Source organism: Oncorhynchus tshawytscha, linkage group LG25, assembly GCF_018296145.1.
Source record: "Oncorhynchus tshawytscha isolate Ot180627B linkage group LG25, Otsh_v2.0, whole genome shotgun sequence".
Lineage (NCBI taxonomy): Eukaryota > Metazoa > Chordata > Actinopteri > Salmoniformes > Salmonidae > Oncorhynchus > Oncorhynchus tshawytscha.
Window position 1 is genome coordinate 20,561,575 of NC_056453.1, and position 16,178 is coordinate 20,577,752.

Below are 16,178 nucleotides of genomic sequence, written 5' to 3' on the forward strand. Positions count from 1 at the left end.
GTTGCTGCTGCTGCTGCTGCTGCTGCTGTTGTTGTTGCTGCTGCTGCTGTTGCTGCTGTTGCTGTTGTTGCTGATGTTGCTGTTGTTGCTGCTGCTGCTGCTGCTGTTGCTGCTGCTGCTGCTGCTGCTGTTGCTGTAACTGCTGTAGCTGAGCCATAGTGGACATATTTACTCCTCCGCCTGCCTGGCCCATGTTCATCCCTGGCTGGGCTACTCCGGGGTTTACGTTCACCTGCTGACCATCCATGACCACCTGGTTACCCCCAGGGCCCATTCCTGCCCCACCAGGGGCCCCCTGGAACCTCACGCCTCCGGGCCCCCCTCCTCCCGGGGCCCCCGGCACCCCTGGACCTCCCTGGTATCGGGCAGCTCGCTGCTTGATGAAGGCAGCCATGAGGAGGGGGTTGGAGCGGAGGATATTGAGGACCTGTTGATGCTGGCCGGGGGAGCTGGGGGAACGGAGGGTACGCAGGAGGTCCTGTAGAGCTGCCTGGGGGAGGTTCCCTGTTCCCACCATCGCCGCTGCCGCCCCGGCCACGCCCCCTGGACCTCCCATTAGCCCCATTAACCCCCCTTGCCCTGCCTGCTGTTGCTGCTGACCTTGCTGTTGTTGTTGCTGGACGAGCTGCCGCTGCTGTTGCTGGGCGAGCTGTTGTTGTTGCTGCGGTGTCAGGTGACCCATCTGTCCCATCATGCCTTGCCTCTGCTGGGGTGCCATCCCACCTGGGCCGCTCCACTGCTGTTGGTTAGGATTCTGGAGTTGGGCCTGCTGCTGGAGCTGAACCTGGGGAGAGAGCTGCGACTGGGGGCCGCCTTGCTGCTGCATGCCTCCTTGCTGCTGCATGCCTCCTTGCTGCTGCATGCCTCCTTGCTGCTGCATGCCTCCTTGCCCCACCACCATCCCCTGCTGCTCCATATGAGTCCTCCCTGCCACACCCTGGCCCTGGGGAGCCATCCCCTGGGGCCCTGCAATGCCTGCTCCTGAGTGGGCCATGCCTTGCATCTGGGTCTGGGGGTTCTGGTGGTGGGGGTGAGGGGGCATCATGCCTCCACCCTGGGCCGCCTGCTGCCTTTGGAGGATCTGTGCTTGAGCCTGGGCCATCTGACGCTGTGTCTCTGCCACACGCTGAATCTTCAACGCTATCTCCACCGCTGCCGGAGGAGGCCCCTGCTGCTGCCCCTGGGGCATGGAGCCCTGGCCGGGGTTTGCCTGCTGCTGTGGAGGTGTGGCTGGGCCCAGACCGGGTTTACCCAGGGACTGGTGGAGGGGCGAGGCACCTGGAGGTCTGGGGGTGTAAGGGGGAAGACCTCCTGGGTGCTTCATCTGCTGGACATTTGGAGACTGGCCCTGCTGCTGCTGCTGTTGGAGCTGTTGTTGGACCATCTGTTGCTGCTGAGGAGAGTTCATCATTACCCCTCCACTATGCTGCATCTGCTGCTGGAACTGGTGGTGCATGTGGTGCTGCTGGGGAATGCCGCCCTGCTGCTGTAACTGCTGCTGTTGCCCTGGAGGGCCCTGACCCATCCCCTGCTGGGGTCCGAGGGGCATGTTCCCCTGAGTGGGGGTCTGAGGCGTGGGGGGCTGCGTGCCCACGGACATGGGGGTACTGGGCCCTGTAGTGCCGTTGTTTCCCGGGGACGGCAGCCCACCGTTGCCCCCCGGTCCCGGAGGTGGCTGACCCACCCTCTGCATGCTGGCCATCCTCCTCCGCAGCATCTGGGCCTGCTGGAGACGGTGCTGGAGCTGCTGCTGCCTCAGCTTGTGCTTGATGTTCAGACAGAACGGTACAGGACACTTGTTCTCCTGGCAGTGCTTGGCGTGGTAGCAGCACAGGGCGATGAGCTGCTTGCAGATGGGGCAGCCGCCGTTGGTCTTGCGCTTGCAACCTTTGGTGTGCTGCACCACACGCTTCATCTTCTGGCAGGACGGCAGGCTGCAGTTGGCGTTGCGACACTGGCAGGCGTGGACCAGAGACTGGATGCAGCGCTGGATGCTGAGGCGGCGCGAGTCTCCAGGGTTGGCGATGGATGAAGCGGCCGAGTTGTTGCTCTCGTCATCCAGGCCGAGACCCAGCTTCTCCATCTTGTGAATGTGCCCCTTAGAGTTGTAGCAGGTGATGCACAGGTCATAGTCCTGGGACAGAGACAGGAGAAAGTAGCATATAGGTGTTGGTTACACCACACTTTACTTATCATCCCCTTATTAGAATTACCCTAAAACAAATCTTCGTTTGACTTTTCAGCCAGTTCCTCTTCTTTTCCCTCCTAGCCCACTCTATACCCATCCAACCCCATCCAATCCCCTTCCCCAGAGCTAGATGAAACATTTATCCATTTTGCTCAATAACAATATCTTCTTTTTATAAACAGGTACTGTATCATAAGTGTAAACGTCTTTCCTACCTAACGCAGTCTCTTCTGTGAGCTGCTCCACGCTACAACCAGTTGTGAGCTGCGCGCTCTTGCTGCCTGACAGTTGATATTTTGCTCAAACTAAGCTGTGTATGGCGAGTGTAATAATTTATCTACATAACGAACTGACAGCTTTGGGAATTCATCTTTTTCCCCCCCATCAATTACATAGCCTAGATTGAAAATAGCATTATTACAACATTGTTTTCACGGGCCCAGTGAATGGTTTTCACTGACGTGGATGAATGAATGGCCCAGAGGGAAAACAAAACCTCCCAGGGCCAGCGGGCAGCCCTGCAATGAGTAGATGGGAGAGGCAGGACTTGCAGTGTGTCGAATGTCTCAAATAGTCCTATTTTAGCGTTCGGCAACGCATTTGCTCGTTGACGAAAGCGAGCAGTTTGGAAGCAATAATTGAATAACGTACTCGTTACTATGCAACTCTCCCGCACACAGTGAGGCCAGTTTGCTTTCCCTGTAAGCTACATACTACACCACCTGAGGAGGTGGGAACTCAAAATACATTAGCTCGATTACTTTCATGTCCTACAAAAAAAAAAAAACTTTCCATCTGTATGCCTAGGCTACTTGATGTATTCAATGTGAATGGCATGCTACGCTCCACAGGTGCATCGTCTCAAAACCATACTAGCCTCGCGCCACAGACAAACAAAACTGTGTCGTAAGAGGAAGGCAATGTTGGTGTTTAATTTTCTGTTTATCGTCCCAGCTCTACCCTTCCTCTCCTCTTCCTCCACCCCTCTAACCTGAACCCAACCCTCACCTCGCAGACGGTGCAGTGGTAGCGTGTCTCCACGTGGCCCTTGCACTCATTGCAGGTGTAAACGAAGCGGTCCTGGCTCTGGTTGTGGAGCTCCACCAGCATGCACATGGAGCTCCACTTGGACCTGCGCAGCGAGCTGAACTCCAGGTGTTTGTCGCGGGCCAGGGTGAGAAAGGCGTCGCGCCCGTCCATCAGGTCGCAGGCCATTAGGCCGTCGGGGTCCGTGATGGGGCCCAGCGTGTTGGACATAGGCGCCGCTATCAGACGGATCACAAAGAATACCTGGCGAGGAGAGAGCAGAACAGAGTTAATGGAGAAGACATTTAGACCGGTTTTATTTTATGTTGTTTGTCAAGGGTCATTTTAACTTGATTGTACAATAGAGGGCACTATATGTTGGGGTCATGGGTCACATGTACAGTTGAAGTCGGAGGTTTACATACACCTTAGCCAAATACATTTAAAACTCAGTTTTTCATAATTCCTGACATTTAATCCTAGTAAAATTGCCTCGTCTTAGGTCAGTAAGGGTCACCACTTTATTTTAAGAATGTGAAATGTCAGAATAATAGTAGAGAGAATGGTTGATTTCATATTTTATTTCTTTCATCACATTCCCAGTGGGTCAGAAGTTTACAGGCTTCCCACAATAAGTTGGGTGAATTTTGGCCCGTTCCTCCTGACAGAGCTGGTGTAATGGAGTCAGATTTGTAGGCCTCCTTGCTCGCACACGCTTTTTCAGTTCTGCCCACAAATTTTCTATAGGACTGAGGTCAGGGCCTTGTGATGGCCACACCAATACCTGGACTTTGTTGTCCTTGGGCCATTTTGCCACAACTTTGGAAGTATGCTTGGGGTCATTGTCCATTTGGAAGACCCATTTGCGACCAAGCTTCAACTTCCTGACTGATGTCTTGAGATGTGGATATTTTGAAGCAACATAATTTTCCTGCCTCATGACGCCATTTATTTTGTGAAGTGCACCAGTCCCTCCTGCAGCAAAGCACCCCTACCACATCATGTTGCCACCCCCGTGCTTCACGGTTGGGATGTTGTTCTTCGGCTTTGCAAGCCTCCCCCTTTTTCCTCCAAACATAATGATGGTCATTATGGCCAAACAGTTCTATTTTTGTTTAATCAGACCAGAGGACATTTCTCCAAAAAGTACGATCTTTGTCCCCACGTGAAGTTGCAAACCATAGTCTGGCTTTATGGCAGTTTTGGAGTAGTGGCTTCTTCCTTGCTGAACGGCCTTTCAGGTTATGTTGAAATAGGCCTTGTTTTACTGTGGATATAGATACTTTTGTACCCGTTTCTTCCAGCATCTTCACAAGGTCCTTTGCTGAGGTTCTGGGATTGATTTGCACTTCTCGCTACAAAGTACATTAATCTTTAGGAGACAGAACACGTCTCCTTCCTGAGCGGTATGACGGCTGCGTGGTCCCATAGTGTTTATACTTGCGTACTATTGTTCGTACAGATGAACATGGCGTTTGGAAATTGCTCCCAAGGATGAACCAGACTTGTGGAGGTCTACAAATTATTTTTCTGAGGTCTTGGCTGATTTCTTCTGATTTTCCCATGATGTCAAGCAAAGAGGCACTGAGTTTGAAGGTAGTCCATTAAATACATCCACAGGTACACCCCCAATTGACTCAAATGATGTCAATTAGCCTATCAGAAGCTTCTAAAGCCATGACAATTTTCTAGAATTTTCCAAGCTGTTTAAAGGCACAGTCAACTTAGCGTATGTAAACTTCTGACCCACTGGAATTGTGATACAGTGAATTATAAGTGAAATAATCTGTCTGTAAACAAAAAATGACTTGTGTCATGCACAAAATAGATGTCCTAATCGACTTGCCAAAACTATAGTTTGTTAACAAGACATTTGTGGAGTGGTTGAAAAACTAGTTTTAATGACTCCAACCTAAGTGTATGTAAACTTCCGACTTCAACTGTATATAGATAGCACATGAAAGGTTAGCACAGGTGAGAGAGGGCATACAGGTCTTACCATATCACAGAACATGCTCATAGATTTCACCTCTACGCCTTTTCTATGCAAATATTTGTATTTAAACTAAACCATTTATCTTTTGTATGCTCAATAAATGGGAACTTCACCCGAAAAGAGTTAATGTTTGGAAAACAATTTCGGCTCTCTCCTGTGCCATTAGCCATCAGTCACTCCCTCCTACCTCTTTGTGCTTCTCCATGCTGGCGTAGAGTTTCTGAGAGAGGTCATTGGACACGTTGGGCAAGCCTGGCTTCTTCTTATTGGCTCGGCTCATGCTGCTCTTATTCTTAGAAGTCTTCTTGGTGTTCTTCTTCTTGGCGTTCTTGCTGTCGCCCTTCGTGGCCTGGAGGTGAATTACACACACCACAGTAGTAACCTTTTTAATTTTTTTACAACCAATGTAGAAATGCAATTCATACAAAAATCTATTCAACATTTTGTATTAAGTGAAACATAAAAACAGAATCAAATTATCACACTGATTGAAAGAGATCAAATGAAATCACATCAAAACAAACCCAAAGATCCATATGAACACACTGCAATGTACCTTGTGGTAAATGTCCATCCCACTTACATCTATGCTCTCGTTGGAAGTGCTGTTTTCCTCTCTCTTCCTCTCCTCCTCCTCCTGCTCCAGCTCCTTGATGCTCTCCTCCAGCACGTTGGGCCAGAAGTCCCCCTCAAAGTACGGCAGCTCCTTGGCACTTGTCAGACGGTCCTCCGTGGCCTGCTTGAAGATGTCCTGAGCGAGGGACAGAAATATATTAAACCCAGATTTAACACTACACTCGCCCTGCTTTATGTAACAAATGAGTAACACCACTTCAAGTTGTCACAACATGAACGGTGATAAAATGGTGCTTCTCAGAGGCCAATCCATGACTGTCCTTGTGTGCTCAACCCTCCACTTGACGAAGAAGACAATTTATTAAAATTCTAACTTTGACCCCGCAAGGACCCCTCAAGCCTCTTTACCTTGAAGTCATGCACAATACGCTCTGCCACAGCCTTGTCCAGCATCTTCCTATACCACTCCTGAAGCCTCTTGGGCTTGGGGATCTTCTGGTCCATAGGGTGACAGTGGAAGATGTAGTCGTCCCCTTCACTAGGTGGGCACGCCCAGATGTGACCCGTCGTGTACCCCAGCTTCTTGACATACTCCAGATAGCCAATGAGAATCTCATGGTAGACGCCCGTCCTCAGAGAACGAGGCTGGAAGAAGTGAACACTGTCCAGGTACGAGATGTACACTCGTCTGGGGAGAGATGGAGAGAGGAGAGAGAGGGCAGGAGAGAGCAAGGATGAGGTCCAGTCCTTAACATTAACATAAAACTGCTCCCCACGGAGTTGAGAAAATGTACCCTTCCAATAACTATCACCTCTGATTGGGAGGAGGGCAGTCCGAGCCGTACTCCTGTACATGCATGCCGAAGAAGCAGACATCAGCTCCATCGATGTCCTCAAACGCAAACAGGGCTTTCGTTCTGTATGGGAATGACTCACACATCTCCCCAGTGTCCACAAACCTAGAGAGAGACAAGAGACGTCTGATGCTAGAATGACAGCATGCATGCATACTAACAGGTTTGGTAGGTTACTTTCTAAATGTAATCTGTTAGTTTCTAGTTACAGTACCTATGCATAATTATCAGTAACGTAACTTTTGCGTTACCCAAACTCAGTAATGTAATTGATTACTTTCACTTACTTTTCAATTACTTTCCCCTTAAGAGGCATTAGAAGACAAAAAGGATCCATCAAACGCATTTGGTGTGTCATCATAGTGGTCTCTGACTTGTGGTCAGACTTGATCAGGTGAAACAAACTTAAGTCCAATGCAACTGTTCTCAATATTAAATCATTTCTAGGTAACAATTAAGTACCAAAATGTACTTCTTAGAAAGAGCAATTACTCAAGCAAGAATTTAGCTAGGACTGTCGGAGTGGTCCGAGTTGGGAGGGGAAAACTGAAAACTAGATATTGGCAGAGAGGTTTGGAACTCTTTCTTATTGCTCTATTAACCAATTTACCACCTGGTGATGTCACCAGGCAGGCCAAAACGCCATCCCACCACAAAAGGCTGACATTTCAGGCTCTTTTCAACTCTTATACAAAAAGGCTATTAATAATTTTACAATTTGACCGTATTATTCAAATCTCATAGTGTGGAAATATTAAAAAACACAAGAAAATCACATTTTTGACTGCACTGGACATTTAAATTTGCACCTTTTTTCCAATGCTAAATTGAATGTCATTGTTTTCTCAAAGGTGACAGAATGTATTTTTTTCCACAAACATCCTTTCTGAATTTAAAAGTAATCCACGAAGTAGAAATCTAGTTTTTCCAAAAGTATCCAAAGTGACTACAATATTTTTGATTGGTAACGTAACTAACTACAGTTAGTTTTGGTAATCAGATAACATGTAATCAGTTACTCCCAAACCCTGCATACCAATATATTTATATATTCACCATCTTTCATCATTCAGAGTTACTGCTTCACCATCTACCATGCTCTGGTCTCAAACTCTTTCTACCTTGCAATTCTGAAACGGAAAAAAACCCTCTCAAATTCTGAGATTAAAAAAAGGTGATCCAATCCTCACAGATTTACAGTGCCTAGGGGTAGCGGCTAGGGGTTGATTTGGGATTCAACAAATTACTACATTAACCCCACTCGTTCTGCCTCTTATCCCTTTCTCCTGTTCTACTTCAGGGAAACACGCTCACTATTCCCCCAGTGGTGCCTGTCCCTTACCTGGACTTCATGCCTGGTTTGACCTCCACCACCTTGTCTGAGACGTGGACCACTCGGATGGTGACGTCACCCGACTCAGGGTGGCTCTGACGCTTCAGGTAGTCATTCACTCTAGTCTCCAAATAACAGCCCAGCTTAGTGTGGGGCAACCCTGGAGTGAGGGAGATAAGCTTCATTACAAATAAGCTCGGTAAAGGAGGGAGGAACTCCCTCAAATGGAGACGGGTAAGTAATATTTAGGGTTAAAAAAAGACATCGGTACCTACTTTTGGCAGCATACTTGTTCTCTCTCCGCGTCTTATTCAACTTCTTTAAGCAGCCATCACAATTAAAACTGGTGGGTGAAAGAGTTCATTAGCGTCAGTAGAGATGCCAGAACCTTCTAATAAGACTAACTGCTTCCTCTCTTCTGGTTACAGGGAACAAGGCATGCAGACAGACTTACCCTAACGGCCAGATAGTGTCGTTGTGCAGGACACAGATCTGGTGCATCTTACGTCCGCAGTCCATACATTCCACAAGTCTGCAGAGAGGAACGAGAGGAGAGAAATAAATCAGACTGCTTACGTCGCCACAACTAAATGTAATTACTCAACAAGACGGTGGACTTACAATTCAGGATCCAGTGTGTCATTCTTCTTCTTCTCAAACTGATCTTTACCGATGGAACTGAAATTAGAAAGAAGAAATGTAACACACATACCGCAACAATAGCAACCAGGCCACCCCCAGTTAAAATGCCTCATGAAAAAAAAATACATTGAAAGGGTAAGGTGGATGAACCACAGTCTAACCAACCAATAAAATACAGCTTCATAAACTCCAAATGACAATCAAGGTGAAAGCATTGGATTCTCTGGCAGGGCTCTCATCCAACATTTCATATAAAGTTTAAGACTTATTTGGCCTGATTTTCAAATATGCAGTGTTTTCATCCCAATTTTGATTTACTGAAGAGGTGCTGCAGAACAGATGTAGGCCAATAGAGGAAAACAACAGTCTACGAGAGGTGAGACAAACAATAACTGCGACAGTAGAGATGTACAATAAAACCAAATCAACTACTGTAGGAGAGAGAATACCACAGACATGTAAGGAAGACATTCACAAAAACAGCAAATGGAGGTACTTTAAAGCTGATATGAGGGAGAAGCTTAGCATATGAGGAGTCAAATAAAAGCCTATAGATAAAAGTATAGAATAAAGTTTACGTTAAACCAAAAGAAAAGTTATGGGAAGGCTAGTGGATGGTAACGTTCTACTCACGTCGGAGGCTGGGAGGGGTCGTCTCCCAGGGACACGTTGTCCCCCTGGATTTCGTTGAAGCACTTCTCACAGAAGTGGTACCTGCCAGCAAGAAGCCCAAATTTTGGTGAACTACACCGTTCCCCAACAGCACAGCCAATCACAGAGAAGGCACGGAGAGGCAGCCACCAATCAAGGCATGACAGGGTGGGAGCAAGCACGCAGGCACACAGGAGACAGGAGGAGCGCAGAGCAGGCAGGGCAGGTGTCGTCGTCAGAACAGCCAATCATGATTCAGGATTGAAGGGAAAGGGGGGGGATAGATGGGGTTTGGAGGCGCATGATTGGACCAGACAAAAGCAAGCCAATGCAGATGTCACAAGCATTGACGACACAGGGAAAGGGCAGAAGGGGTTGGATGGAGGAATGATTTGAATGGTGAGGAGAGAACAAGACAACATCCAGGACAACAGAGCAGAAGGCCAAGGCAAAGCACAGATTAGCGTTTTGGGCAGGAGAAGATGAGCAAAACCATCACAGCTACATATACAGCAGTGACAGAATCAACTGGAGGGGAAGCCTGGGTCAATGCAGATACTGAACAGATGAACAGCGACACAGACAATTGTTCTATTATAGAGCTCATTTTAAAGTGGGTCCTTTCTTATCTTCAGCAGGTATCAGTGCTGTCACAAATAATATTTGTGAATGTACATATTCGTACCCGATCACAGCCTACAGCTTTTGTTAGAAATTGAAGTTTGAAGAAATGTCCAGAAAGGCAGTAAAAAAGGACCGACTTAAAATGTAATTGCGTTAAGCACATGGATATTAAAATGGGGAAAAACGTGGCAAACCATTTACTCCCAGAGAAACACAAAATTCAACATAAAGTCATTATGACATTTATCACCGTGTGTATGGGTGTGTGTGTGTATGTGTGTGTGTGAGAGAGACACACACTCGGCTCCCTCTCTACCTGTTCTGGTAGCTGAAGTAGGCAGCGTCCCGGGGAATAGTGCACAGCTGCTTCCCATAGCAGCACAACGTCTGGGGAGAGAACTCCAACTGAAGGGAGGGGAAAAAATGCAGGAAAGAGAGAAAGTTAGATGATAAATCAACACTTCTTTACTCCCCAAATCCCCAAGTTATTTGTATAGCGCTTTTCAATACAGGTAACAAAGTGATTCACATAAAATAACAACGGTACAAACAAAGACAGGGGGAAGGACAATGAACAAAGATTACGAATTAAAAATCATACAATAAAGCATCTTTATGTTCAGTAGTGCCAGGAGTTGTTCCGGACCATCCAACCAGGGAAAACTCTGGGCACAATTCATGATTATGACACACCAATAGACACAAAAGGACAAAGACGATCACTGTATCAGTATCTAGAGCTTCTTCACCAGCCAAAAACAATCCGTTTTCATGGAGGCCAAAGGAATGTGCCAGCCCTGGGTCACATGGCCCTTCAGGCTCATAGTACATGACAACAGCTGTCCGGCCTTATGGTCCTTCTGAGGGGCTTAACCCTGACATCCACACCACTTCTCTCATTTTCATAAAAAGGAGTCACTCCGGTCATCCCTGTGGACCACTTAGCAAAGTCATAAATAGCTGCAAGTTTATGTTCAATATTAAGTGTTGAAATGTAATATGGCGATGTTATGCCAACGCTGAAATTAACCACCCCTCGTTTTGGATGTGAAACTAGCAATGCAATAACCACATCTAGCTGGGAACACACACACACAGCTGAATACCAACCAGACACACACACACACCCATCTCACCTTCCTGCCGCAGCAGTAGCCCAGGCTGACCATGACGGGGTCTATCTCAGCCTCGAACACCTCGGCCAGCTTGGAGCAGTACTTGTAGACGCGGGACGTCTTGCGGTTGTACAGCCAGGCGTTGTTCAACATGACCCAGATGTCGTCCACGTACTGCCAGGGTTCCTGGTACTGACCAGTGTCCAGCTTACGCTTTATAGTGGACAGGTCCATGGGGGTCTTCACTATGTCAAAGTAGTCCTGGAGAGGGGTATGGTCAAGTCAAGTTTCCTTTATTATTTGACAAGTGGGAAATTTGTATAAAAAATACATATCTTTTTAATAGAACATTAAAACCAGACTAAAACGGTGTGAATATACAGTACATACAGGTATGCCCAGTAGATGAGGGTCCACAGGCTGTCTGAAGGGCAGAGACTCTGGGTCCTGGCGATACAGAGACTCCAGGGTAGGCATCAACGCCTGGCGCAGCTCCTCTGGCTTGAAGACTGAGATAGGTGGGAGGAGAAGAGGGGAAGGGGTAGAGAGATTAGGGTTGAAGTTGGATTCAGAAACAGACTATAACTCCGCAAGAACATAACCACAGATAGTGTATAGAGACGTACAACTTGCACATAGTATATATGCCGTCACAGAATCATCAACAGAATAAAGCAGTCCTTACTCTTCTTCTTGCTCTGGGCACCAGACGGAATACCAGGGGAATCTGATCCCTTCTCCTCCTCTTTTGGCTCCTTCTTCACCTCCGGTTTCCGGTCTTCCATCTTCACCCTTTCCTCACTCTTAACCCCCGACGATGACAACGTTTCCATGGGAACACCTTTGCCCCCTTGGCCTCCACACTCCTCTTTCTTCACCCCCTCCATTTTGATGGGTTTGTTCTCCGTCTTGATGTTGGATAGCTTCCCCCCCTTGGAGCAGCCTTCCTCCCAGTCGTCCTCCTCGTCCTGCTGCTGCTTGACCTCCGCCTTTGGGTCCACGGAGGCCGAGGCGTCCGACTGGGAAGCCTGCTGGGAGGCCGTGTCCACACTGCTGACTGAAGCTGGGGTCAGAGCCTGACAGTCCTGCGACTGGAAGCCACCCTTCTGGGACATCTGTGAGGAGGGATCGAGAGAGAGCAAAAGCTAAAAGTTAGAAAAAGATTGATACTACAAGAGAATGCAACAACAACCCCCATGGGTGTTACAGTGAAGGAGAGAGTCAGGCGAGAGGTCAGAGGAAATTCCTAAATAATTGTTTACTACATTGACCATTAACTGCTCCATTTTGCAGCTGTATGTATCATGGTGTAGTCAATGTTGTGATCACTTCTGTAAACCAATGTCCTATTTATACCATGTGTTGAAAATGGACGATTATAGCAGTATGTTTTTTTTCTAAATGATCAAATAAATCAAGTCAATTAATCTCACCGGAGTGCGAGGCGTGCGAGGGAGCTGGGCCCCATGGGGGTTGGGTGTTGTGGAGGGGTGACCAGAGTGAGATGGCGTGGTGGCCCCTGCTCCCATTCCCTGCTGCATGGGCTTATTGGAGCCTGGCCCCTGGCTGCCGGGCCCTAGCTGCTGCTGGGGGCCTGGGGGGGGCAGCTGGGGCGGGTTAGGGGTGTGGGGCTGGGGGGTCTGTGAGCCTGCTAGCCTGGGTGGTGTTTGGTGGGGTGTGGGGGTGATGCTGCGGGCGGGGGAGGGCGAGCTCTGGCGCATGGCCGAGAGGTGGGTTATTGAGTTGGGCTGCTGGGGGTTGTTGGACGAGGGGCCTCCACCCACACTCTGGGGACCCATGGGCCCCACCGAGGGGACACCGCTACCCCCTCCGACCGAACCGGGCCCAGCTAGAGGGCTGTTGGCGGGGAGAGGGGAAGGAATGGGCATTGGAGTCTGTAGGGAGAGTGAGGGAAACGGAGAAAACAGATGAGGCATTTAGCATTCATACATTATTCAGAGGTTAACATAAACCATGTTCAACAGGGACATCCTCCAATAAACCTCTACATGAGGACACACTAGTGCAGGCAGGAGGGTTTGACTGGTGCATATACAGTGCCTTGCGAAAGTATTCGGCCCCCTTGAACTTTGCGACCTTTTGCCACATTTCAGGCTTAAAACATAAAGATATAAAACTGTATTTTTTTGTGAAGAATCAACAACAAGTGGGACACAATCATGAAGTGGAACGACATTTATTGGATATTTCAAACCTTTTTAACAAATCAAAAACTGAAAAATTGGGCGTGCAAAATTATTCAGCCCCTTTACTTTCAAGTGCAGCAAACTCTCTCCAGAAGTTCAGTGAGGATCTCTGAATGATCCAATGTTGACCTAAATGACTAATGATGATAAATACAATCCACCTGTGTGTAATCAAGTCTCCGTATAAATGCACCTGCACTGTGATAGTCTCAGAGGTCCGTTAAAACCTCTTAAGTCGACCCCCTACTTTTTCGAACATTCTGTTAAAAATCGCGCAACATTTCGGCGTCCTACTACTCATGCCAGGAATATAGTATATGCATATGATTCGTATGTGTGGATAGAAAACACTCTCACGTTTCTAAAACTGGTCAAATCACCGCTGTGACTATAACAGAGCGTCTGTTTCATCGAAAAACTGATCACTGAAAACTGAAAAAAATATCCATGCGCCACTTGCATGTATTGTTCAAGGGGCACGAAATTAAATGGGGCCGAGATTGCAAGTCCTACAGCTTCCACACGATGTCACCAGTCTTGTCAATTGCCTTCTCGTTGTTTCTTGGTCAAACGAGGAAGAGAGACCACTTTCCATCCGGTCTCCGACAGGAAGTTTTGGAAGAGAGATTTCGGAAGATGATTTGAAATCGTGGAGCTATTGAATACACATCGCCTCGTGATCAATTTGATAGATTATTAACGTTTACTAATACCTAAAGTTGGATTACAAAAGTATTTCGAAGTGTTTTGTGAGAGTTTATCGTCGACTTTTTTAATTTAAAAAAATGACGTAGCGTTTTGAAACAGTGTTTTTTTCTGAATCACAGTTTCCATAGATGGATATTTTGGGTATATATGGACCGATTTAATCGAAAAAAAGACCCAATAGTGATGTTTATGGGACATATAGGAGTGCCAAAAAAGAAGCTCGTCCAAGGTAATGAAAGTTTTATATTTTATTTCTGCTATTTGTGTAGCGCCGGCTACGCTAATTCTTTTGTTTACGTCGCCTTCAGGTATTTCGGGGTGTTGCATGCTATCAGATAATAGCTTCTCATGCTTTCGCCAAAAAGTATTTTAATAATCTGACTTGTTGGCTAGATTCACAACGAGTGTAGCTTTAATTCAGTGCCCTGCATGTGTGTTTTGATGAACGTTTTGAGTTTTAACGAGTGCTATTAGCATTTGGCGTAGCGCATTTGCATTTGCTGATGGCTAGATGAGACGTCTGCGTCTCGGGTCGACGCAAGAGGATAAAAGCGCAGAGAGCATCATGAAGAACCAGGAACACACCAGGCAGGTCCGAGATACTGTTGTGAAGAAGTTTAAAGCCGGATTTGGATACAAAAAGATTTCCCAAGCTTTAAACATCCCAAGGAGCACTGTGCAAGCGATAATATTGAAATGGAAGGAGTATCAGACCACTGCAAATCTACCAAGACCTGGCCGTCCCTCTAAACTTTCAGCTCATACAAGGAGAAGACTGATCAGAGATGCAGCCAAGAGGCCCATGATCACTCTGGATGAACTGCAGAGATCTACAGCTGAGGTGGGAGACTCTGTCCATAGGACAACAATCAGTCGTATATTGCACAAATCTGGCCTTTATGGAAGAGTGGCAAGAAGAAAGCCATTTCTTAAAGATATCCATAAAAAGTGTCGTTTAAAGTTTGCCACAAGCCACCTGGGAGACACACCAAACCATGTGGAAGAAGGTGCTCTGGTCAGATGAAACCAAAATTGAACTTTTTGGCAACAATGCAAAACGTTATGTTTGGCATAAAAGCAACACAGCCCATCACCCTGAACACACCATCCCCACTGTCAAACATGGTGGTGGCAGCATCATGGTTTGGGCCTGCTTTTCTTCAGCAGGGACAGGGAAGATGGTTAAAATTGATGGGAAGATGGATGGAGCCAAATACAGGACCATTCTGGAAGAAAACCTGATGGAGTCTGCAAAAGACCTGAGACTGGGACGGAGATTTGTCTTCCAACAAGACAATGATCCAAAACATAAAGCAAAATCTACAATGGAATGGTTCAAAAATAAACATATCCAGGTGTTAGAATGGCCAAGTCAAAGTCCAGACCTGAATCCAATCGAGAATCTGTGGAAAGAACTGAAAACTGCTGTTCACAAATGCTCTCCATCCAACCTCACTGAGCTCGAGCTGTTTGCAAGGAGGAATGGGAAAAAATTTCAGTCTCTCGATGTGCAAAACTGATAGAGACATACCCCAAGCAACTTACAGCTGTAATCGCAGCAAAAGGTGGCGCTACAAAGTATTAACTTAGGGGGGCTGAATCATTTTGCACGCCCAATTTTTCAGTTTTTGATTTGTTAAAAAAGTTTGAAATATCCAATAAATGTCGTTCCACTTCATGATTGTGTCCCACTTGTTGTTGATTCTTCACAAAAAAATACAGTTCTATATCTTTATGTTTGAAGCCTGAAATGTGGCAAAAGGTCGCAAAGTTCAAGGGGGCCGAATACTTTCGCAAGGCACTGTACAGATGTGTGGGAATGCATTAGTGATTACATTTAATTGGTTTAGTTAATATGATTCAATTAAAAACTATGGTTGCAACTTCCGAAGTTCACCAGTAAACTACAGGAATTTGAAACTTTCCATAAGTATTTTCATAACGTAAAATATATAAAATCATAAATTAAGACGATTGTAATATAAATAAAATGACAAAGCTGTAAAACATCCTATATAGAACCCATCAAATACAGTTGGTGTTACGAAATGAGGATTTCAGCATGAAATATCGTTTATATTGTTTACACACATTTGACCCTGTCAATATGTGTTGTAAATGTTTTGAAACCAAATTGGTGGCAGTTGTGAAAAAAAGTTAATAGTTGGAAGAGTTGCAGAGTTCATTGGAAAGTATGTCATTGTTGATAACATCCTTTCATGAATAAATACTTTCTGGGTAACAATTAAATACCTTAA

The 16,178-nt window shown here is 46.6% G+C and overlaps 1 protein-coding gene across 1 annotated transcript in view; it reads right to left on the minus strand.

Annotated features, from left to right (window-relative positions):
• LOC112224788 (histone acetyltransferase p300) overlaps positions 1-16,178 on the minus strand; it is a 60,267-nt gene that overhangs the window by 3,449 nt on the left and 40,640 nt on the right. The window contains 16 exon segments of the mRNA XM_042306306.1: positions 23-2,134; positions 3,197-3,478; positions 5,398-5,559; positions 5,794-5,961; positions 6,195-6,474; positions 6,599-6,745; positions 7,983-8,133; positions 8,249-8,316; positions 8,428-8,505; positions 8,595-8,651; positions 9,249-9,329; positions 10,207-10,295; positions 11,027-11,266; positions 11,396-11,514; positions 11,691-12,120; positions 12,439-12,900. Coding sequence (XP_042162240.1) covers positions 23-2,134; positions 3,197-3,478; positions 5,398-5,559; positions 5,794-5,961; positions 6,195-6,474; positions 6,599-6,745; positions 7,983-8,133; positions 8,249-8,316; positions 8,428-8,505; positions 8,595-8,651; positions 9,249-9,329; positions 10,207-10,295; positions 11,027-11,266; positions 11,396-11,514; positions 11,691-12,120; positions 12,439-12,900 — 4,926 coding nt within the window.